Here is a 23,951-nt window from a genome sequence, read left to right on the forward strand (position 1 = left end):
CAATGCAGGAAAGTGAAAAGTGAAAGTGAAGTCGCTCAGTCGTGTCCGACTCAGCGATCCCATGGACTGCAGCCTACCTGGCTCCTCCATCCACGGGATTTTCCAGGCAAGAGTACTGGAGTGGGTCGCCATTTCCTTGACATGACGAGCCGCCAACTTATAAAATTGTGCTTCACATCAGTCTTGGTGTAAGACCTGGAGTCCCCAGTCACAGAAATTTCCTATTCAGGTGTGAGATGTGTAATAGATGACTATATAATGAGTGGTCTGAAAAACTTAATAAGGTTATGAAAATACATAACTTACCTGGATTTTTGCCTATAGCTTACTGCCAGACCCCTCCTGATGCCACACTCTACCCATTTGCAATGATTTTCATCTAATACTAACTTCTAGGAATTTGTGTAATCACATGTCTATCAGACATATTAGTGACAAGAGTAAGAACATGTCTATCATGTTAGCAATGAGCTACACATCCCTTGTTCATTATAGTAAACGACATCTCAAAAAGTGAGACCTCAAATATTCTTTGCAATGTCAACATGCTTGAGGAAAATGATTGCTTTTCACAAACAAGCAATTTTACTTTTAATAGTTATTTAGGGGTGTTGGAACAACATGTCAGACATGTCCTGTTGGGAGAATTGAATAAATTTGTTAATTTTTTTTTCTTTTTAGCTATAAATTCTAACTGTAATATTGTCTTTAAATTTTTATACATGTCTATGGTAGATAGGTTTATGAATGAGATGCTAACTCTTGATGATTTTAATGTTTGCGTTTTGTTGAATACTTGGTTTAATAGAAAGCAGTTTAAAAACCAAGTTTTTTTCTGTTTTCAAAAATTGAGGTAAAATTCACGATGCACAATTAGCCATTTAAAAGTATATAATTCAGTGTCATTTAGTTTATTCACACTGTTGTGTAACCACCACTACTTTCTAGTTCTAAAACTACTTCATCACCCTGGAGGAAAACCTCTATGCCTATTAGTGATCACTGCCCATTCTCCCCTCCCCTTCATGTCCTGGTTACTATTAATCTGCTTTCGGTTTTTATGGATTTGCCTAATCTGGACATATCATATGAAAGGAGTCGTACAATATGTGGCCCTTGGTGTTCGGTTTCTTTCACTTAGCCTAATGTTTTTGAGGTTCATCCAAGTTATAGCAACTATCTACTTTATTTCTGTTCATGGCTGAGTAATATTTTATGGTACATTATGTGTACATCATGTATATATCATGACTTATTCTTTCATCAGTTAATGAACATTTGGGTTGCTTCTCCTTTTTGGCTATTATAAACATGTAGTAAACATTCATGAACAAGTTTCTGTGTGGCTAGATGTTTTCATTTTTCTTCAGTATATACTTAAGAGTAGAATTACTGTGTTATATGATAATTCTATAACATTTTAAGAAACTGCCAAAACATAACCAAGTTTTAAATACTCAGATTGCCTTTGAATTTGAAACAATATATGGCATCTTTTCTTTGGATTGCTTATTTGCTAAAAAAATTTTTTTAACTCTAATTTTTTTTTTTTAGTTGTGGCATGTGGACTCTTAGTTGTGTCATGTGGGATATAGTTCTAGTTCCATACAAGTTTTTCTGTAGACAAATGTTTTCATTTCTTCTGCAGATATACCTAAGAGTCGAATTGCTGGGTTATATGGGGACTCTATATTTACCTTTTTGAAGAACTGCCAGATTCTTTCAAAGTCTGTACTATTTTGCATTTTCACTAGCAGTGAATGAAGGTTCCAATTTCTCCACATCTTTGAGAATACTTGTTACTATTAGTCTTTTTATTATAGCTATCCTAGTGAGTGTGAAGTGATCATCTTGGTGCAGTTTTAATTCATGTTTCCCTGATGGTTAATGATGTTGTAGGTTTTCATGTAATGTGCTTATTGACTGTTTGTGTATCCTCTTGGAAAAATGTCTATTCAGGCTTTTTTGCCTGTTTAAAAATCGGGTTGTCTTTTTATTATTGAGGCGTAAGAATTTTTGTATTTTCTAAATTCAAGTCCCTCATCAGATATATGATTTGCAAATATTTTCTACCATTTTGTGGATTGACTTTTCACATTTTGATCACTGAAACACAAAAGTTTTAAATTTTGATGACGCCCAATTTACCTGTTGTTTCTTTTGTTGTTTGTGCAATTGCTTAGTGTATCTAAGAAATCACTATCCAAACCAAATCATGAAGGTTTATTCCTCTGGTTCTTCCAAGGACTTTATAGATATAAGTCTTTCATTATTTTGGGCTAATTTTTATAATACAGTATGAAGGAGGATCCAGTTTTATTATTTTGTATGTTAATCTTCAATTGTTTAAGTGATACTATATATTATTTTTCTAAAACTGTAAGCTTTTTGTGTATAAATAAATTTGAGGGGACATATTTCCCCATTTATGTCAGTGTTAACATCCATCGTCCACAAGATGGAAATGAGGAATTTCTCATTTTCTTTCCTTGAATATTTTAGCCCTCGGCTCACCATTCTCCATCACTATTCCTTTCAAACTAAAAAACAATGATTTCAAGGCCCATGCAGATGATTGTTCAAATATCTTGGTGTCTTTGCATTTTATTTAACCTAATAATCTTGTTGTACAACTTACCTCAGCCATTTTCCTCCAAGGTCATATTCTAGATCAGTAGTCCTCAATTAGAATCAGAATTAGCTCTTAATTAGAATTGGTTGAGGAGTTTTTAAGTGATATCAATGATAGTCCTTCTCCAGCATAATTACATCAAAACCTCCTGGGATATGACCTGAGCATCATTATTTCCAATGTGACACCAGGGTTGAGAAACACTGCCCAGATATTGCCATCACTAATCACTTTATAACATGCCTTATATCAAATACTCCACTCCTCAGGAGCCACCTGCTAATTTTCCATTTCACTGGTTTGAATAGACTGATTCCAGTAAATCTTCCATTGGAATTTATAATCCACTCATCTCAGCATCTTTTCATTGTCCCTCATATCTCTAGTGTCTATACTTTCCTTATGTGGTTATATTGAAGGCCCCCAGTGAATCCTGCCTCCAGTATTCATGCCCTTGTTAGTGCCCCCCGCAAACCCCAACCCCCACTAGAAATAATGCTAGCTATGTGACTTACTTTAACCACTAAAATGTGGTAGAAAGGACACTGCTGTTTGAGAAAAAGCCTAGCTACCCTGCTGGAGAGACCATGTGAAAGGACCACTTTTGTTGTTTAGTCCCTAAGACTTGTCCAACTCTTTTGTAACCCCATGGACTGTAGCCCACCCAGCTCCTCTGTCCATAGGATTTCCCAGGCAAGAATTCTGGGGTGGGTTGCCATTTCCTTCTCCAGGGGATCTTCACGATTCAAGGATTGAGTCTGTGTCTCTTGCACTGGCAGGTGGAGTCTTTACTACTGCTACTGCTGCTGCTGCTAAGTCACTTCAGTCGTGTCCGACTCTGTGCGACCCCATAGACGGAAGCCCACCAGGCTCCCCCGTCCCTGGGATTCTCCAGGCAAGAACACTGGAGTGGGTTGCCATTTCCTTCTCCAATGTGTGAAAGTGAAAAGTGAAAGCGAAATCGCTCAGTCGTGTCCGACCCTTAGCGACCCCACGGACTACAGCCAACCAGGCTCCTCCATCCGTGGGATTTTCTAGGCAATAGTACTGGAGTGGCTTGCCATTGCCTTCTCCGCTTTACTACTGAGCCACCAGGAAAGCGCAGAAAGATTATACAAAGAAGCTAAGTGAAGAGGAAGAGGCCCTGAGGGAACATGTACTAGAGCCAAGAAATGCAAACGACAGTAAGGCTCCAGGCTCCAGACAGTCCAGGTGATTTCAGTGTGCAATGCTGAGACCCTCTCAACTTTGAAAGTTGAGAACCATACGAAAAGTATGCTCTATAGAGGCATACTAAACTGATGAGAAAACTGAGGCCCAGAAAAGTTAAGCAGTTTACCACAAATTACATAGCTATCAAATGGTACAGCTGGATTATGGGTTTAGGCTGTCTGGCCTTGGAGTCTGGACTTGTAACCATGATCTGAGTCAATGCTACAAACATGTTTTGTCTACTTAGCATTATAACAAAAAGTTGGTCGATTTGGTAGTTCAATGAAATATTGCTTCTTATTAGAATTAGCAATATAATTGGCAAATTTTGGGGAAAGTCCATTAAGTGAGATTATGCATGCATGCATGCATGCTAAGTCACTTCGGTTGTGTCCGACTCTGTGCAACCCCATAGACGGCAGCCCCACCAGGCTCCTCTGTCCACAGGATTCTCTAGGCAAGAATACTTGAGTGGGTTGCCATTTCCTTCTCCGAAGTGAGATTATAATCCCACATAATTTAAGGTTTAAGAAAAAACTCACCTCCTCTCTAAAGACAAACAAAACAAAACAAAAACAAAACAGCAAACCACGTAAAACTGACTCTGCAGAGAGAAATGGGATTTTGGAGGACAAATTAACCTCAAAAATTAATAGTGCTAAAAAAAGATATTTTCTAAAAAACTGAAATATTTTTCTCTCATGTAATAATATCTAAAATTAGCATAACCTGATTATTCAATGCTTTATTTTGGTCAAAGAATCTGTCTAAATACAAGAAAGACATCAAAATTTGGAGTGTGTGTTAATTCACCTCTCTGCTATATATCCTCTATTGATAAACCTCTTAGAAGCCTATGGGAATGGATTATGTCCTCTCCCGCCTTTTTAAAAAAATGAACACATTTAACTACATTAAAATCTTTTCCTTCTATCTTCAATTTTTCTCTTTATCTTGTTTTTCTTACATTCACTTGCTTTTCTTACTTTAACTTCCTACCATGTCTCTCTGTCAGAAGTCTTTGTTTATTTCTTTTTTCTGGGGCCTGAGCATTGGTAACAGGAATTGTAGCAGAAATGCTGTCTCCTGGGTCAGGATGCTGGCTAGGCTAGCATTAGAAGGAGGAGAGATGAGAGTGATTGAATAGTTTGACTAGTTGGTTTTTTTTGAGTTGCACCAATGGGAGGCATCAAAGAAATGGAACATATTTTACTGCTTAATATGCCTTAATAGAGGGCATCCTAATTTTGCATGAGATAGGAGAAGACATATCTTTCCAACTTTTTCCCAGTGGGTATGTCAGTACAACAAGAATGCATCAGAAGGGAGTGTTATTGCAGGGCCTGCTTGGCATTCTGCTGTTTACAGTACCATTTACGAAGCTGTCACAGATAAAGACTGATTTCTTGTGACTCTGAGCCTGTTAGTTTCTAACAGATTATCTATTGTAACCACAATTATTATTACCACAGTGAATTAAACAATACAAACATTAATTATATTTCTGATAATAAAAAGTCCTAAAATCAAAGAACCGGCAAAGCCATATTCCTTCTGAACACTCTAGGGGAGAATTTCTTCCTTGACTTCTTCAGTGTCTAGAAACTGCCCATAGACTTTGGCTTTGACTTCCAATTTCAAAGCTAGTATTCACATCACTCTGACCTCCACATCTCCTCCTACTCTGAAATCTAGTTTCCCTCTTATAAGGACCCTTGCAGTTACATTGGGCCCACCCACAAAATCAAACAAAATATCCCCATCTCAGGATCCTTAACTTCTCACACGTGCAATCCATTTTGTCAAGTAAGGTAACATTCCTCATTACAGGTTTGGAAGATTAGAAATGTAGACATCTTTGGAAATCGATTATTCTTCCAATCACCAATCAGCTGCTATTGGTAGTATCCAATAGATAAACTGGGGCCAGCTAGACTCTACCATTTTTAGTGCTATTTTTACTTTTTTGAATCCTCTTCATATAGGAACAAAAACAAACAGAACAACAGGGGTTCAAATGCCCAGAGTTTTCTTGATCCACACATTCTCTGTGCTTGATGCAGAGAAATCAAGGTTTTTAAATCCTAGCGCTAATGACTGGTACATTTCTGGCATACCATGCCCATCAAAGAAATAAAGTAAAGCTGAACCTTTGGATAAAGATTCCAAAACCTCAGAATTCCAGCTCTCCCTTTCCACTGAGATCTGGCAGTTCTGAGAGTCTGTGAGAATTCTTTTTTCAACTTTTTGTTTTATATTAGAGTATAGCCTGGAGAATCCCAGGGACGGGAGAGCCTGATGGGCTGCCGTCTATGGGGTCACACAGAGTCGGACACGACTGAAGTGACTTAGCAGCAGCAGCAGCATAGCTGATTAACAAAGTTGTAAGAGTTTCAAGTGGACAGCAAATGGACTCAGCAATACATGTACCTGTATCCATGCTCCTCTAAGCTTCCCTCCCATCTAGGCTGCCACATAACACTGAGCAGAGTTCCTTGTGCTATACAATAAATCCTTGTTGGTTCATTTAAGAATTGTTAATATACCTTCTCATGGCCAGTTTCCACAAAGGATAGTATAAGAACATTACATCGCCCCAATTAAATGTGTGACCTACTGTCAGCCTCCATCAGCACAGAAAATGGCTTTTCTGTTTAAATGTTAACAGCACGGTGGCTCGCCCCAAAGAAAAGTTCCTCACACTCTTCGTTTCTGTACCTTCATTAGGGAAACTGGCATGGAGTGTGTGAGGGAAAGGTGAACAAAGAGGAGGGTGAGATGACAGCCTTCAGGTGTTGCCGTGTAAGACAGGGTTTCCGCCCTTGGGACAACAGAAAGTATTGAAGAAGTTAGGTGGAAAGGGAGAGGGGGCATGGGAGAAGTCAGGGGTTATTTACTGCGTATTTTGGCTTGGGGATGCTGGATGAATGGCGGCTCCATTCACTGAATAAAGGAGGAAGAGCAGGGTCTGGAGGGAAGATGCAGATCAAGGTGTAATTGCTTAGGACATCCAAGTGGAAATGGTTATATGGCTCAGGAGAGAGGTTTGGGCTTGTAATAAGGGTTTATCACTCATCAGTGTAAATGCAGTAGCTGACAGCTAGACTGGAGATAGTGTACAAAGTTAGAAGAGAAGACGGCACAAGATAGAGTTCCGAGGGGCACTGACCTTTAGAGAACAGGGAGAGGAAAAGCCTGAAAAGAAGCTTAAGGGATGGTAAGAGAGGGAACTGGGATATCTGCAAGAGTTGACATGTTAAAAAATTTGTACCCATGTCTTGGGAGCTATTATTGAAAATATGTTTCAGTTCAATTCATTCACTCAGTCATGTACGACTCTTTGTGACACCATGGATTGCAGCACAACAGGCTTCCCTGTCCATCACCAACTCGCAGAGTTTACTCAAACTCATGTCCATTGAGTCGGTGATGTCATCCAACCATCTCATCCTCTGTCGTCCCCTTCTCCCCGGACTTCAATCTTACCCAGCACCAGGGTCTTTTCCAATGAGTCAGTTCTTCACACCAGGGGGCCAAAATATTGAACTTTCAGCTTCAGCATCAGTCCTTCCAATGAATATTCAGGACTGATCTCCTTTAGGATGAACTGGTTGGATCTCCTTGCAGTCCAAGGGACTCTCAAGAGTCTTCTCCAACACCACAGCTCAAAAGCATCAATTCTTCAGGGCTCAGTTTTCTTTATAGTCCAACCCTCACTTCCATACATGCTAATGGAAAAACCATAGCTTTGACTAGACGGACCTTTGTTGGCAAAGTAATGTCTCTGGTTTTTAATATGCTGTCTAGGTTGGTCATAACTTTTCTTCCAAGGAGCAAGTGTCTTTTAATTTCATGGCTGCAGTCACCATCTGCAGTGATTTTGGAGCCCAGAAAAATAAAGTCTGCCACTGTTTCTACTGTTTCCCCATCTATTTGCCATGAAATGATGGGATCAGATCCCATGATCTTTGTTTTCTGAATGTTGAGCTTCAAGCCAACTTTTTCACTCTCCTCTTTCATCAAGAGGCTTTTTAGTTCCTCTTCCCTTTCTGCCATGAGGGTGGTGTCATCTGCCTATCTGAGGTTATTGATATTTCTCCCGGCAATCTTGATTCCAGCTTGTGCTTCTTCCAGCCCAGCGTTCCTTATGATGTACTCTGCATATAAGTTAAATAAGCAGGGTGACAATATACAACCTTGACGTACTCCTTTTCCTATTTGGAACCAGTCTGTTGTTCTATGTCCAATTCTAACTGTTGCTTCCTGACCTGCATACAGGTTTCTCAAGAGGCAGGTCAGGTGGTCTGGTATTCCCATCTCTTTCAGAATGTTCCACAGTTTATTGTGATCCACACAGTCAAAGGCTTTGGCATAGTCAATAAAGCAGAAATAAATGTTTTCCTGGAGGTCTCTTGCTTTTTTGATGACCCAGCAAACGCTGGCAATTTGATCTCTGGTGCCTCTGCCTTTCCTAAAACCAGCTTGAACATCTGGAAGTTCACAGTTCACATATTGCTGAAGCCTGGCTTGGAGAATTTTGAGAATGACTTTACTAGCATGTGAGATGAGTGTAATTGTGCGGTAGTTTGAACATTCTTTGGCATTGCCTTTCTTTGGGACTGGAATGAAAACTAATCTTTTCCAGTCCTGTGGCCACTGCTGAGTTTTCCAAATTTGCTGGCATTTTGAGTGCAGCACTTTCACAGCATCATCTTCTAGGATTTGAAATAGCTCAACTGGAATTCCATCACCTCTATTAGCTTTGTTCATAGTGATGATTCATAAGGCCCACTTGACTTCACATTCCAGGATCTGGCTCTAGGTGAATGATCACACCATCATGATTTCTGGGTCATGAAGATCTTTTTTGTACAGTTCTTCTGTGTATTCTTGCCACCTCTTCTTAATATCTTCTGCTTCTGTTAGGTTCATACCACTTCTGTCCTTTATTGAGCCCATCTTGCATGAAATGTTCCCTTGGAATCTCTAATTTTCTTGAAGAGATCTCTAGTCTTTCCCATTCTATTGTTTCCCTCTGTTTCTTTTCATTGATCATTGAGGAAGGCTTTCTTATCTCACCTTGCTATTTGGAACTCTGCATTCAGATGCGTATATCTTTCCTTTTCTCCTTTGCCTTTCACTTCTCTTCTTTTCAGAGCTATTTGTAAGGCCTCTTCAGACAACCATTTTGCCTTTTTGGATTTCTTTATCTTGGGGATGGTCTTGATCACTGCTTCCTGTGCAGTGTCAGGAACCTCCGTACGTAGTTCTTCACGTTCTTTGTCTATCTGATCTAATCCTTTGAATCTATTTGTCACTTCCACTGTATAATCGCAAGGGATTTGATTTAGTTCATACCTGAATGGTCTGGTTTTCCCTACTTTCTTCAATTTAAGTCTGAATTTGGCAATAAGGAATTCATGATCTGAGTCACATTCAGCTCCTGGTCTTGTTTTTGCTGACTGTATAGAGTTCTCCATCTTTGGCTGCAAAGAATATAATCAATCTGATTTCAGTATTGACCATCTGGTGATGTTCATGTGTAGAGTCTTCTCTTGTGTTGTTGGAAGAGGGTGTTTGCTATGACCAGTGCATTCTCTTGGCAAAACTCTATTAGCCATTGCTCTGCTTCATTCTGTACTCCAAGGCCAAATTTGGCTGTTACTTCAGGTGTTTCTTGACTTGCTACTTTTGCATCCCAGTCCCCTATAATGAAAAGGACATATTTTGGGGTGTTAGTTCTAGAAGGTCTTGTAGGTCTTCATAGAACCATTAATCTTCAGCTTCTTCAGCATTACTGGTTGGGGCATAGACTTCGATTACTGTGATATTGAATGGTTTGCTTTGGAAATAAAACAGAGATCATTCTGTCATTTTTGAGACTGCATTCAAGTACTACATTTCAGACTCTTTTGTTGACTATGATGGCTACTCCATTTTTTCTAAGGGATTCCTGCCCACAGTAGTAGATATAATGGTCATCTGAGTTAAATTCACCCATTCCAGTCCATTTTAGTTCACGGATTCCTAGAATATCGACGTTCACTCTTGACATCTCCTGTTTGACCACTTCCTATTTGCCTTGATTCATGGACCTAACATTTAGGTTCCTATGCAATATTGCTCTTTACAGCATCAGACCTTGCTTTCATCACCAGTCACATCCACAACTGGGTGCTGTTTTTGCTCGGATCTGTCTCTTCATTCTTTCTGGAGTTATTTCTCCTCTGATCTACAGTAGCATATTGGGCACCTACCGACCTGGCGAGTTCATCTTTCAGTGTCTTATCTTTTTCCCTTTTCATACTGTTCATGAAGGTTCTAAGGCAAGAATACAGAAGCACGTTTAATCACAGCAAAATGTGACTTGAAAATTGTTTCCTTATACCTAAAATGGAGCAAGTAATTTCTTCCTTGCATCACGGGATTATGTGTTTTAAATGAAAAAGTGTTTTTGAAAATATTTTGCAGTGTTACTCCAGCGGTCTCAAATTTTAGTGTGCCTCAAAATCATTAGGAATCCGTGTTGAAATACAGATTGCAGTGTTTCTGATTATTAGTAATAGTAGTAGGTTTTCAGTCAGTAGATGCTGGGTGCATAAGTCACTTCAGGTGTGTTCGACTCTTTGCGACCCCATGGACTGTAGCCCACGAAGCTCCTCCTGTCCATGGGATTCTCCAAGCAAGAATACTGGAGTGGGTTGCCATTTTCTCCTCCAGGGGATCTTCCCCATCCAGGGATGGAACCCTCATCTCTTAGATCTCCTGCATTGCAGGCAGGTTCCTTACCACTAGCACCTCTAGATGGTGGGTGAAGGCCTAGAACCTGAATTTTGCATAAGATCTCAGAAGATGCTGATGTTTCAAGTCTGGAGCCCCTCTATGAGAACTACTGTGTAATCCGTTGTATAATGCAAATGTAAGGAATTAGGCTTTTGATTTTATAGCAGAATTCACTGTTTTCCTCTGATTTGGGTTTTATACCCTAATTTTTTCAAAGTTGTGTCCTCCATCAGCAAGGTTGTTGAAATATCTCTACCCTGCTTCACACCTAGTAATGCTGTTGTTCAGTCATTCAGTCCCGTCCAACTCTTTGCCATCCCATGGGCTGGAACCCACCAGGCTCCTCTGTCCATGGGATTTCCCAGGCAAGAATATTGGAGTGTGTTGCCATTTCCTTTTCCAAGGGATCTTCCCCACCCAGGGATGGAAACTTCGACTCCTGCATTGGCAGGCAGATTCTCTAGCCACCTGGGAAGCCATTGTACCTAGCAATACCTGTTTACATTTATGAAATATCAGTTTACTATTTTGTTGATTGTTTACATGAGGGAGCAACAACTTGCCTGTTAAGCTTGATTAAGAAGGATATGAAAAACACTATATTATATTTCTCGTGGGGAGGAGATAAGAGGAACTCTGGAGTAAGAGGTAGAATTGTTTTTTTCTTTGAAGTCGATTAGATATAGAATGCTACTTTTACCTACTTTCAAAAAGCCCCCTGGAGAACTTGTAATTTGATCCAGAGGGCTCAGCAGGAGGAGAGACAGGTAAAAGGAAAAGTTGACCTCATCCTTCAGTCCTTTCAGAAATTCTGAGAAATGTGCGTACCTCAACACCCCCTTCTTCAGTCCCACAAAACAAGCAATCAGGAAAATGCATTAGCACCCTAGTACAGATTAGGAACACGGGGCGGAGAGGAGACTCAAGCGCATCAGACAGAAGGAAATTGGCGGGGGTGGCGGGGAGAAAACCTCCCTAGTCGGAGACAGCAGTGCGGCCGTGGGAAGAGAGGGAAGTGGGGAAATGTACTTCAGGCGTCAGCCAGACACTCGGCCTCCAGGCATGTGGGAAGGTGAGGGAGGAGGGAAGAAGGCTCTGCACCAAGACGGGTCGCCGCAGCTCCCACCACTGCTTGCGAGTGAAGACATAGAGCGTAGGGCTTTCTGCTTCCCTCTCTTCCCTCCTGGAGGCCATTTCTCCACATTTAACCGGGATAAAGCGAGGGCACCGCGCCGAGTCAGAGCAAGCCAGGATCGCCATCCCCCAACTGCCGACCCCGCTTCGGCCCCCGGCCCAGGCGGGGCGGAAGGGCCTTCGGGGACGCTGAAGTTACTCGGAGAAAGAGGGCGGGCTCGCCAAGCTGCTCTCCAATCGCCTCGGCGGCTCCAGTTATTTGCATCTCTTATGCTAATGAGAGACCCCCGGCTCCGCTCCCGCCCGGGCGGCCGGCCCCGCCCACGGGCTGGGCGAAGGTGAATACATTATGCTAACGAGGCGGGCTCGGGCCGGCCTTGGGAAGGGGGCGCACTGCCGCCGCGGCCGCGCGCTGGAGGCCGCTCGCCGGGAGAGGGTCGGGGGAGGGACGCCGCCCGTCGGAGCGCGCGCGCTCACACGCGAGCATCCCGAGGGGTATTTAAGGCTCGCACACGCCGGGCTGCGGAGGCACTTCGGGCGGCCGCGACTCGGCCGCGCGACTCGCGTTTTCTGGGTATTTCTTTCTCCTCTCTGCTCTTCCCCACTTGGCCACCCTTTTTGCACTGCGCTCTCGCAGCCTTTTTGCCTGGAACTGAATCTAGGTGAGAAACGGAGATAAAACACCGAATAGGTAGAAATAAGGCAAACTAACAGAGGCGCAACAGGTCCGGTGCTCTGTGCAAGGGTCAGCGGCGGCCCCTCGCAGCCCTCCGCCGCTGTCCCCCGGACCCCGCGCGGCCGCTCCCTTCAGAGGAGGTCCCGGTCCTCGGAGGGGCCAGGAGGGACACCGGGGGTGGGTTTCATTCTGGATTTTACCTTATCGCCACCGGTCCGCGGACTGAGGGTGCTTTTCCCTCGCAGCTGGGAGGGGAGAAGAAAGCGGAGGATGGTCCAGGTCTGCGGTTCTCGGCGCTGATCCATCCTTGCGCTCCGGCTCCGACTCCGCCAACTAGTTGTGCAGCTATCGGGACGGAACTTTGCAGGAATCATCCTTTTTCTTTAAAGATTATTGGAAGTGCTAGAGGGTGGGAGGCGAAGCCGAGACAGCCGACCCCGCCACAATGCTGGTGAAGAAGCAAGCAGTGAAAGGAGGGGGGCGGGAGCCGGGCTCAGAGGACCGGAGCCCAGCCGGGCAGCGTTGTGCCCGCACCGTGTCCCCGTGCGCGGCCCTGGCGACCCTCCTGTCGGTGGTGGCCGTGATGTCTTGTCTGTACCTGGGGGTGAAAACCAACGACCTCCAGGCGAGGATCGCTGCCCTCGAGTCTGCCAAAGGAGACCCTTCCATCCGTCTGCTGCCTGATTGTGTGGATCAGCTCAAAGCAATGGTGCAAGAGAAAGTGGAGCGACTTCTGGCTCAGGTGTGAAAGGCTGGGGTATTTTGTACGTGGATAACATCTTACAGTCGCGATTCTGTGTACATGACCAACCTCTACCTTACTGTGTGCAGATGTGGCATGGCTTGTGTACACATATGTGTTAGGCCACCATCCCTGCTTACTGTAGCGTGTATTTGTATATGCACATCCTCTCATACCACCCTCTCTGTATCATCTTCCCTTAGTCTTCTTAATGTTTGCATGCTAAACATATATGGAAGTCTAAAAGGGGGGAAAGGTGGCTAGATTGGCACCTAGGCTGGCATTTTAGCTCTTTTTAGTTTCTGAAGCTGTGTGTGGATCTTTCCCAATGTTGTGGAGAATATTCCTTGCAGAGAGAACATCTGTTAGATCCTTCATACAGTATAAGAAGGTTAGGGTCATTTGTGTTATTAACAGCGATACGGTTGGAAATCACTCTTAAAAGTGAAATAACTACATGCGATTTTATTACTTCACACATTGAATGTTTTCATGTTAAATGTTTAAAAAGAAAAAAATAGTCTCCTTATTTATTTTTTGTAAAGGATGCAGTGCCACGGGTGTTTGTGAATGCAGAGCCATTGGAGTTGAGAGTTGAGTGCTTTAGACTACAGTTAGGGGATTTTCTGGGACTTGCTCTTCCAACAGAGAGGTTGTTTGGCAGTAGTGGCAGCACCGCATGATAAGTAGTTGGCATTTATGTGTAAAATATTGGTTGTTATAAAACTCTTAGCTTACCTAAAACTGCAGCATGTTAATACTGATTCTGTACAATGACTGCATATGCCTGAGCTGAGAGGGAGGGTGATGGTAGTTGAAGAATGAAGGACGATGTTATACAAGTCCCACAGTCTTAATACCATCTCAATGGTCGTTTTCTTTTTTTTAGGGCTTGGGTACTGTTACCTTTTGACTGGAGTCCAAGTACATATGTAAACGTTAGTTATGCAGGCTGGTAAATCAGGCATGTAGCCAGAAAGTCCCTAAAGAATCCATTTCTCTACAATGCTACTGATGATTGTTAATACCTCTTCTTTTCCTCCAGAAGTCCTATGAACATATGGCTAAAATAAGAATCGCGAGAGAAGCACCTTCAGAATGCAATTGCCCGGCAGGTAAAATGGAACTTATTTCACAAGGTTTCCTCCATAGTAGAGCATTTTAAGACAAAGGTCCTATGTCTGTCAAGTCTACCTGTAATAATAGTAAAGAATGCAGACCCAACTTACTTTAATAAAATCAACATGTCTGGGTAAAAGAATGGCAGATAAAGCCACAAATATTATTTTAAGCAACATACCAAGGTCTGCTAAGGGAAAGCAAAGAAGATAGAGCTCTTCATCAAAGAAAATACCTGTAAGATGATGTCCAAAGACAAAGTTCTTAGTTTCACAGATTGAAAATTATTCTTTGGTTTTACTTGCTTTTGTTGTCTATAGTGAGAAGGATTGCAGGACACATTAAACCTGAACTCCTTAGTGGCTGATACTGCATTAGTACAGATTTCTGGTTGTTCCCTTTGATGGACGATTATGTTAGCAAACCACCTTCACTTCTTTGCCTGCTTTTATTTTCTATAAGAAAGGTTCTCTGTCCTATTCTATAGCAATGAGGACTGAAAAGAAATTAGTTTTTTATATTGAGCTTCTCATTACAAACTACTGTGTTCTCAATGATTCTCAGAAAAGGCTGTTACATTTTTACCATTTTTCTGAGTGGCTTTAAGGAACTATATTAATGACCTCTTTCTATATTAGTAGAAGGATGGAGAAGAAAGACATCAGTGAATCAAAATCTCTGGGTAATCATTAAATCTTCCTTCACAGACCTCTGAGGCCTGGTGGTCAGTCTTCTGTAGACCTACAATTTAGAAGCCTTTGGAATATGTCCATTGGAAAGTATCTAGTGGCTTCAGCTGAAAGAAGTCATGAAAAACTCCCATAAGTCTTGAGATTTTTGTTTCAGATAACTGTTGTTAATGTATTTCTGAGCAAATCACTTTCTTTTATCATCATGTATAGGAAAGTGAGTCTCTTACATTTTCTTTCCTGTTCAGGAATGTGATACTTAGTTACTTACACTGAATGCAAAGACTAGTTCCTCTATTTTTTCCACATTCTGAGGTTTTTTCCTCATGATAATTTGTTTTGACACAGCTAAACCAGGTACCATGTTTAGAAATTTCAAATGTCAACTCCTGATTGTATGTCATAAAATTTTCACTGTTTATATTTTGCTATATTATCGACCATAATGGAGCTGTATTTTTTGAAAATGAAGCCCTTTCAATTGAGAAGGCATATAAATTAGGTAATAGGAAAACAAAGAATTAATGTTTACATTGTATGTTTCATTCTTAGTTGTTTAAAGTTGGGAGAGATCTCAGAAGTCAGAAATTCAAGGAAGGCACTTTTCTAGTGCAGGAATTAGCCCACAACAACCTCATCAGCCTGTAGGGATTATTTAAATTCCCAAGACAGTTGGTACAGGACTTCACTGATCATACCACTCAGAATGCAGCATTTTCTGTATAGAATATTCTCTCTAGCTGTGTGAAAAATGCTTAGTATTTAATTAATGAGATTCTTAGTGAACTTGGTAAAAAGTACAAAAGTGGTAACCACAGCCCCGAGTTCTGTTTTTTTAGGTATTTTAACTGCTTCATGATGTTTGATGTGAGTTGGTTGTTGAGGTCTAATTTGCAATCTGAAAGAAAGTCATTACATTTAGAATTTACCTGAGATTATCTTGGATGATCATTTGGAACCGTTTTTCTTCTAAACATAATTTAACAGCAAACGGCCATTTCAGCATAATAACAATTAAGTAAGTGATTGGAAGGACTGACGCTAAAGCTGAAACTCCAATACTTTGGCCACCTCATGTGATGAGTTGACTCATTGGAAAAGACTCTGATGCTGAGAGGGATTGGGGGCGGGAAGAAAAGGGGATGACAGAGAATGAGATGGCTGGATGGCACCACCGACTCTATGGACATGAGTTTGAGTGAACTCCGGGAGTTGGTGATGGACAGGAAGGCCTGGCATGCTGTGATTCATGGGGTCGCGGAGAGTCGGACACGACTGAGCGACTGAACTGAACTGAACTGAAGTGATTTCCTTGGCATTTCTGTTGGCTCTTGGGATGGCTGCTTTACTTTCTTGCCACCACTAGAGCTCCACATTACACCAGTTTTCACCAGGTTACTTCAGAGGTAAACTTTTGAAGGTGCATATTCCAATACACAGAATTAGACAGGTTTCTTGCTGACAAATCACTGTAATAGAAAACACTGTCTTCTGCTTGTGGAAGAATTAGACATCATCAAAATAAAGGCAACATGTTGAAAATAGTATCCTGGGGGAAAACCAGCTATTTTGAGTTATGGTCAGCAAGGTATTGTTTTAGGGACTGGGCAGGCCAAGAGGATTAGAAAGGAGATACAGCACTTCCCACCTGGTTTGGCTTTCCCCTTTGTTTGCAGTGACTAAGAGTTGTCACCCAGACATCTGTTTGCAGGGCAGAGTGAGACAAGTCTGTGACCTCAGCTCAGTTCCTGTGGAGAGATGCCCACCCCTTGAAGTTGACACTCTTGTTGACAGTCTCCATCACGGAGCCAAGGACTGATCGCAAAGGGCTGCTGTGTTATTTGTGTTCACTTTTTGATAGAATTCAATACCAGTGAGGTTTATCTAGGCAGGCTACAAACGATCATAGAATTGAAAGCTTTTTTTTTTTCCTTTAAATTGGAGTATAATCGCTTTACAACGTGTGTTCGTTTCTACTGTGTAACAACGTGAACCAGCTATATGTATACACATATCCCCTCCTTCTTGAGCCTTTTCCCACCAGCTCTCTCATCCCACCCCTTAGGTCATCACAGAGCACCAGGCTGAGCCCCCTGTGCTAGACAGCGCTTCCTACCAGCTATCTGTTTTGTACCTGGTAGTGTCTATATGTCAGTGCTGCTCTCACTGTTCACCCCCCTTCTCCTCCCAGACTCCCCCCATTCCCCGCCCTGTGTCCCTTCTCTATGTCTGCATGTCTACTGAAAGCTTTTTTTTTTTTTTTTAACAGAAGAAGGAAATTTTGTGGGAGAGTTTATTTGATAATAAACTGTTGTCAAATAGTTTTTCATTGTAGGGAAAGCATTCTTGCATTTAATCTTCACAACAACCCTAAGAGTTAAATATTAGTAATCTCATTTTACAGGTGGAGAAACTGGACTCAGAGAAGGTGACTAACTTAACATGGTAAAGGCAAGGTCAGGATTCATGCCCACATCTGACTGAGTCAAATGCAGAGTCTAATGGGGAATTGAGGATGCGTACAGGTTTTGGATTGGAATTTGGATTGGAATTCTGGATTGGAATCCTAAGTCTGCTACTAAATAACTGTATTACCTTGATCAGACTAATGAACCTCCCTGTGTTCCAGTTTCCATCTGTAAAAAAAGTGACTAATATTACTTTCCTCGTAAGTTGATAGTTTGCCTAAGTTCTGGCATATTAGTGGTTATTCATTAGATGATGTCAGTTACTATTCTTTTTAATATGTTGTGTGTGACTTGACTCTGATCTGGTCTGTGGGGACACGTGATATAGGTGGGAAAACTGAGACCTGAAGATGTATAAGGTACTCAAAACCCCATGGCGAGTTAATGACAGGTTTTGGATGAGAACACTGTGCTTAATTAAGGCCATTTATGCAGGTAATCAAATGAGTCAGTGTCTCTTGGTGCTTCATCAGTGAAGATGTTACAGATACTATATTAGTCTACTAAATAATTTTTACCTAAATTCTAGGAAAAGCTTTTGACCTTGTAGGTAAATCATGATTGTAGTGGATAGAACCATGGCTTAAAAGAATATGGGAATAAAGAATGTCTTTGCAGTTTTGATACCAGATGTTTACAAAAAGAAGTACTTTAACTAATTTTCATGCTTATTTTTTAACATCTTTATTGAAGTATATTTTATAGTATTTAAGAATATGATTTAAAAACAATTTATGGAGCTGGGAAGCCATCACCACAACCCAGTTTTAGATCACTTCATCATTCCCCAAAATTCACATTTACTATTTTCAGGTGCTCAGGGGAAGGTCTATTTTTTGAATATTTGCTTTAAAGAAACCTCAAAATAAAAAGTTAAAACCCATACAAGTTAGAGTTCTGTTTAGCAGAATATTTGATTTAGCAGTAGCAGAGCCATGGAAATTCAGCTGACTTCTGTGGCTTGGCCTCTGTAAAGCTTGACCCTCATAGGAGAGAATAAATCGGCTCTTTCCTATGGCGGTAGAATTCCATCTGGGGTTCTGTTCTTAGAGTCCTACGTGAAGTATGTACAGATCAGGCATACTTATGGGAAGGCGTCTATGTTCCAACTTGTAAAGAGCACTGGGAACCAGGCAGATAAACAAATGGTGTTCAGATAACAGAGGTTTCTGTGCCTTCCTCATCAGTTGTGTTGCTGCCCAGTCTTAGAGAAAGGAACCTCTGTGGCGAAACGGGCGGACGGTGAACGGGCAATAAAGAATCCAGAGTTCTAATTGTGATGACTGAGAGTGAGCTTTCTTCCATGACAGCATTTCTGGAGGAGCAATCAGGATCTACCAGTAGGATTGCTTTAATGATAGACCCTGGTATATTCAGATAGAGAGCCTATCCTGATCAAGGGGTTGCTTATTTGTCACTGGGGTCATGGACTGTAGATCTGTAAATTAGTTCAACAAAAAATCCTGAAGCTATTATGTCTGACAAGTGAGAGAACTTTGAGGGAGTCCCAAAGAGTTGTTCAGTTGCTCAGTCATGTCCGACTCTTTGTGACCCCATGGACTACAGCACACCAGGCTTCCCTGTCCTTCACCATCTTCCAGAGCCTGCTCAGACTCATGTCCATTGAGTCAGTGATGCCATCCAATCATCTCATCCTCTATCATCCCCTTCTCCTCCTGCGTTATATCTTTCCCAGCATCAGAGTCTTTTCCAGAGTCAGCTCTTTGCATCAGGTGGCCAAAGTATTGGACCTTCAGCTTCAGCATCAATCATTCCAATGAATATTCAGGGCTGATTTCCTTTAGGATTGAGTATATATAGGTTATTCTTAAATCTTATTTTTGAATAAGATATATTGATTTTCTTACAACAAAATTTTGATAAAAATATAGTGGAAAAAAAAGAACCCAGCGTTCTAACCCTGGTTTTGCCATTAATGTGTTATACAATCTCAGGGAAATCACTTTCAAGAATGACTTTTACAGACTCTATTTTCATATCTCCCAGATAACAGTGTTGGACTAGAATGATTTCGAAGGGCATTTGTCAGTTCGCCAGGTATGAAGAGCCTGTTGTGTGCTGAATATCTTGACACAGGGAAAAGGCTGATGAACAAGGCAGACTTGATATCTGCCCTCATGGCACTTACATTTCAATGAGGATGACAGACATTTTTAAAATGACTTGAATTCACCAGCCTGACAAGTACAACCCAGAAAAAGTACAATGTGCTTTGGAGCACATGACCAAAATTTCATCCATACTGTTAATACTATGGATTTTCTTTCCTTTTCGTGCGGAAAGAGACTTTCATAGTAGGAGAAACTCATGAGAAAATCTGGCTTCTGATTACAAGTAAGAACTTTAGCAATGGATAAAAATACACCTGGCTTTTGTCTTTCCAAGAATTTATGGCCAGATGAAGGTACACTGATAGCTGGTTTACACTGATATCCAACTGAAACAAAAAGTGCCTTTAGTATATAAAAGGCTGCGGTGGATAGCACGGTGATCTGTTTTTCTACGTTTCTTCGGAAAACAGTGAGACTTGGGCTGAATAATAGTTGAAACTTCCTACCTGGTGGTACTGAAAAGTTTCACTGCATCTGGCTCCTCTGCATCCACAGGTTTTGATGAAGTAGTGTAGCGCATCTAGTCATCTACTCAGAGTCTAGCCAGAAATAAAAAAGGTTTATCCCATGATTTCTGAGGTCCTTCCACACCCTTCAAGTCCATGAAAATGGTTGGATACAAAGTCATATTAAATGTCAGTAAGTAGAAATACCTCTGATTCAGAAATATGAATGCTACAACCTCTGGTGACTCCTTTTGTGGCAACTTTTCGATTTGGGGTGGAAAATGTTAACTGTAACTTTAAGGTTGTGCATCTTTTCCCATCATTTGAAAAGACCTTTAAATTACCTTGCTAACATAAATCTACTTTATCATATAAAACTGTATTTCCTACTAACATGGTTTTTCACTTATGCTGTACATTTTTCTTTACCGGCTACAAAAATGAATGGAAAGAGTGAATCAAGTAAGGACATAATAATATATAGATTTTCAATTATGTTAGGCAAAGAATAGTCAGAAGCAGTTTGCAGAAAGAAAGCAAATTAAAATGCCATAAATGTTATTTAAATGAGACTAGCAGGCATTCCCCTCCTCTACTCAGGCCAAACAATACAATGTGACATCTGAGTGCCTCCAAGCCTCCATGTTAAATGGTTTCAGTCCTAATGAGTACAGCAGTTTGCGTGTAACACTTTTAGTTGGTCCAGCAGTGACAGCTGACAAGATGCCCTGTCACCTGAAGAATGGAGGACACATTGCCTCTTGGAGCAGGTTCTCTTCTTTTTCAGTGTCTCTTCTGTTTCTCTTGTCTAAAAGTCATTAAGAAGCAAACCCTTCAAATACTCTTTTCTCTTTCTTACTTTAGTAATTCTGTTTTTTCCCCCACAAGCTGGGAGTTATTTAAGAGAAGGGTGTACATTCTGTGCAGGGGTTTGTTGTTTCCAGCTCAGCTGAAGAATGTATAGGTATAAGTATCCTCTCAGGACCTCAATAACCTCTGTGCTTCTGATGGTTTGTAAAAACTACCTGGCATGTTTGAATGTCAAGATTAGGTTTAGGGATGGAGAAGGAGGGCATTCTTTCATTGACAAGATTAGGTGAATGGAGGGCTAGTGGGGAACACGCCAGAGTCAGGACCCTTTTACAGTTCAAGGGGACACTGTTTTCTGCAGGGGGCGCCTCACTAGACACTCATCAAAATGACATCAATCTATGTTATCTTGAGTGGATACCATCTAAAACCTATTATGAAAAAGTGTTTTTAGTTCCTCCTTCCATTTTATAATGGAGTAGGAAATGGCAACCCACTCTAGTATTCTTGCCTGGAAAATTCCATGGACAGAGGAGCCTGGCAGGCTACAATCTGTAGGGTCACAGAGTTGGACATGATGGAGCAACTGAGGATGAACCACGTTATAAAGGCTACTTGGTGGTTTGTTGGGAGCTGAGAATATGAAAACCATGTTATGAGTCAGTCTGGGCTGACGCAGTAGCCCAGCTAAACCCAGAATCATTCCCATCCTCCCTGGTTTGCCAATACAGGTCAAGTTCCATGCCGTGATTTAATGCACCATGATATTTAACACTTTTTTTTAAAGAATTTGTATTAAAAATGATTGCAGCGCACCCAAATACGGTTTAGATATGCATAGTTACTGTTTCATTTGGATTGTGTTCAGCAACCTTGCAATTTAAAAATGTTTTATGGTCAAATTTTAAAAAGGAGGAGATGCTTTAAGTGGGAGTAATTGGAAATTCACTTTTGACTTAAAATTGAGCACTTTTCACTGGTATCATATATTTCTTCATAGGAATATTCTGTGTTGTTTAAGTAACAGGATTCCTTGAAGAAATGCCACCAGATGGCAGGCACCTTCCCTTTGTGACCACTAGGAGGAGAAACTGAGCTGAACCAGTGGGACTATTCTGTCACCTGCTTCTCACTTAAATTCCTAGTAGACTTCTACCTCTCAAAGTGTTTGCTATGGAAAAGTTTAATGGATTCAATATAATTATTAATAATGATGAAATTTAAATCTATCACTTTGCTTGTTGTTTTGCTATTTATCCCATTAGATCTTTGTTTCATTTCCCCATTTTTCTGCCAATAACCCATGGATTTTTTAATAAATGCTTTGTCTAATTAAAAAAAAAAGTTTAATGGAAGGAAAAAGTAATCTCTTCCATCTGTATTTGAAGACTAGGCTATCTTATCAGCTTTAAGATATTTAAAATAACCTAATAAATTGCACTTTTGTATTAGTCAAAAATTTAGTTATTTAGTAGATAAATTCACATATATGAACTTGAGGCTGGTATTCCAATAACTAGAATAAATGAACTAAATGTATTTGAGCTTATCAGTTGAAGATTTTGTGCTTCTGTTTTGTACTTTCTCAGAATCAAGAGTTGTTTGGAACTGCTATCATGCTTTTGACACAATTTCATTTGGAGGCTCCATTTCAACTTCAGTCATCACATAATACGTTAGTTGGAATGTGTTCTTAATTTTTGTCATATTGTGCCTCTTAGTCTGGTTGGTTCGTCTGATTTGCCAGAAATGCCAAAAACTATGTGTTCATTTGGATAATCATAATTTTGATTTTGGGCTTTTTTCCCACGTGACTGAGTGGTAAAGAATCTGCCTGCCAATGCAGGAGTTGAGGGTTCGATTCCTGGGTCAGGAGGATCCCTGGGGAAGGAAATGTTACCCCACTCCAGTATTCTTGCCTAGGAATTCTAACAGATAAAGGAGTCTGGTGGGCTATATAGTCCATGGAGTTGCAGAAGAGTTGGACAGTACTTAGTGTCTAAACAACAAGAACAATTTTGATTTTAAGAGCTCTAGGCTTCTGGATTATGTACACAAAGTTTTTATTTTCTATTTTAAATGTAATCAGCACATATTTAAATATAGTTTTCACATTTAGTCTAAGTGGATGAATTATAGCCAGCCCTAGCTTGTGCATTATGGTAATATAGTCAGAATATGTCTAACTAGAAATACTTCCACTCCAGTATTCTTGCCTGGAGAATCCCAGGGACAGAGGAGCCTGGAGGGCTGCTGTCTATGGGGTCACACAGAGTCGGACACGACTGAAGTGACTTACAGCAGCAACAGCAGAAATAGGTCTGGTTGTGGCAAAGGTAAAATTATTTTTCTTTTCTCAAATATTTCAGATGTAAGGAGAGTGAAAAGAGAGAGAAAAAAACCACCTATATCCTGTAATCTCTTGGAACCTTATCTCTTTACCATCATGTAGCAAGCTTGGTACTTTAGAGTTCCTGTTATAAATCTGGACAATGGTTAAGAGAGTAAGAGCGATTCTTTCTGTCTCCAACATCCTCCTTTACTCTTGCAGCAGCTAATGGGAGAGAAAAATCTTGTAGGATTCTCTCCATCCAGTCAATTACAGAGCCAGAATGGTGGTATTATTTTTGATCCTTTATATACTAAAGTCAAATGTGCCTGAACTTTGACACAGTTCTTTCTCAACATTCCTGTATCTTTAGGTCAGTTCTGACAGCTATTAAAGGTAAGTTGTTTGTATTACCTTTCTAGGAATTGTGAAACTCCAATTTGTGTCTTCGGTTCAGTTTAGTTGCTCAGTCGTGTCCGACTCTTTGCGACCCCATGGACTGCAGCACGCCAGGCCTCCCTGCCCATCACCAACTCCCTGAGTCCATCCAAACTCATGTCCATTGAGTCAGTGATGCCATCCAATCATCTCATCCTCTGTCATCCCCTTCTCCGCCTGCCCTCAATCTTGCCCAGCAGCAGGGTCTTTTCAAATGAGCCAGCTCTTCACATCAGATGGCCAAAGTATTGGAGTTTCAGCTTCCACATCAGTCCTTCCATTGGACACCAAGACTGATTTGTGTTTTAAGGGCTACAAAATCCAGCTGGCATTTTAAAAAT

General features: G+C 41.1%; 1 protein-coding gene across 1 annotated transcript in view; it reads left to right on the forward strand.

Moving 5' to 3' along the window:
• Positions 1 to 12,219: 12,219 nt before the first annotated feature.
• The window catches only part of LOC148777800 (collagen alpha-1(XXV) chain-like), a 101,572-nt gene continuing 89,840 nt past the window's right edge, over positions 12,220 to 23,951 (forward strand). The window contains exons 1-2 of the mRNA XM_088836117.1: positions 12,220 to 13,179; positions 14,225 to 14,294. Coding sequence (XP_088692243.1) covers positions 12,883 to 13,179; positions 14,225 to 14,294 — 367 coding nt within the window. The 5' untranslated portion in view covers positions 12,220 to 12,882. The remainder of the gene's footprint in view (positions 13,180 to 14,224; positions 14,295 to 23,951) is intronic.

This window comes from Moschus berezovskii, chromosome 5, assembly GCF_049115385.1.
Source record: "Moschus berezovskii isolate FMDL1 chromosome 5, NW_MosBer_1.0, whole genome shotgun sequence".
Lineage (NCBI taxonomy): Eukaryota > Metazoa > Chordata > Mammalia > Artiodactyla > Moschidae > Moschus > Moschus berezovskii.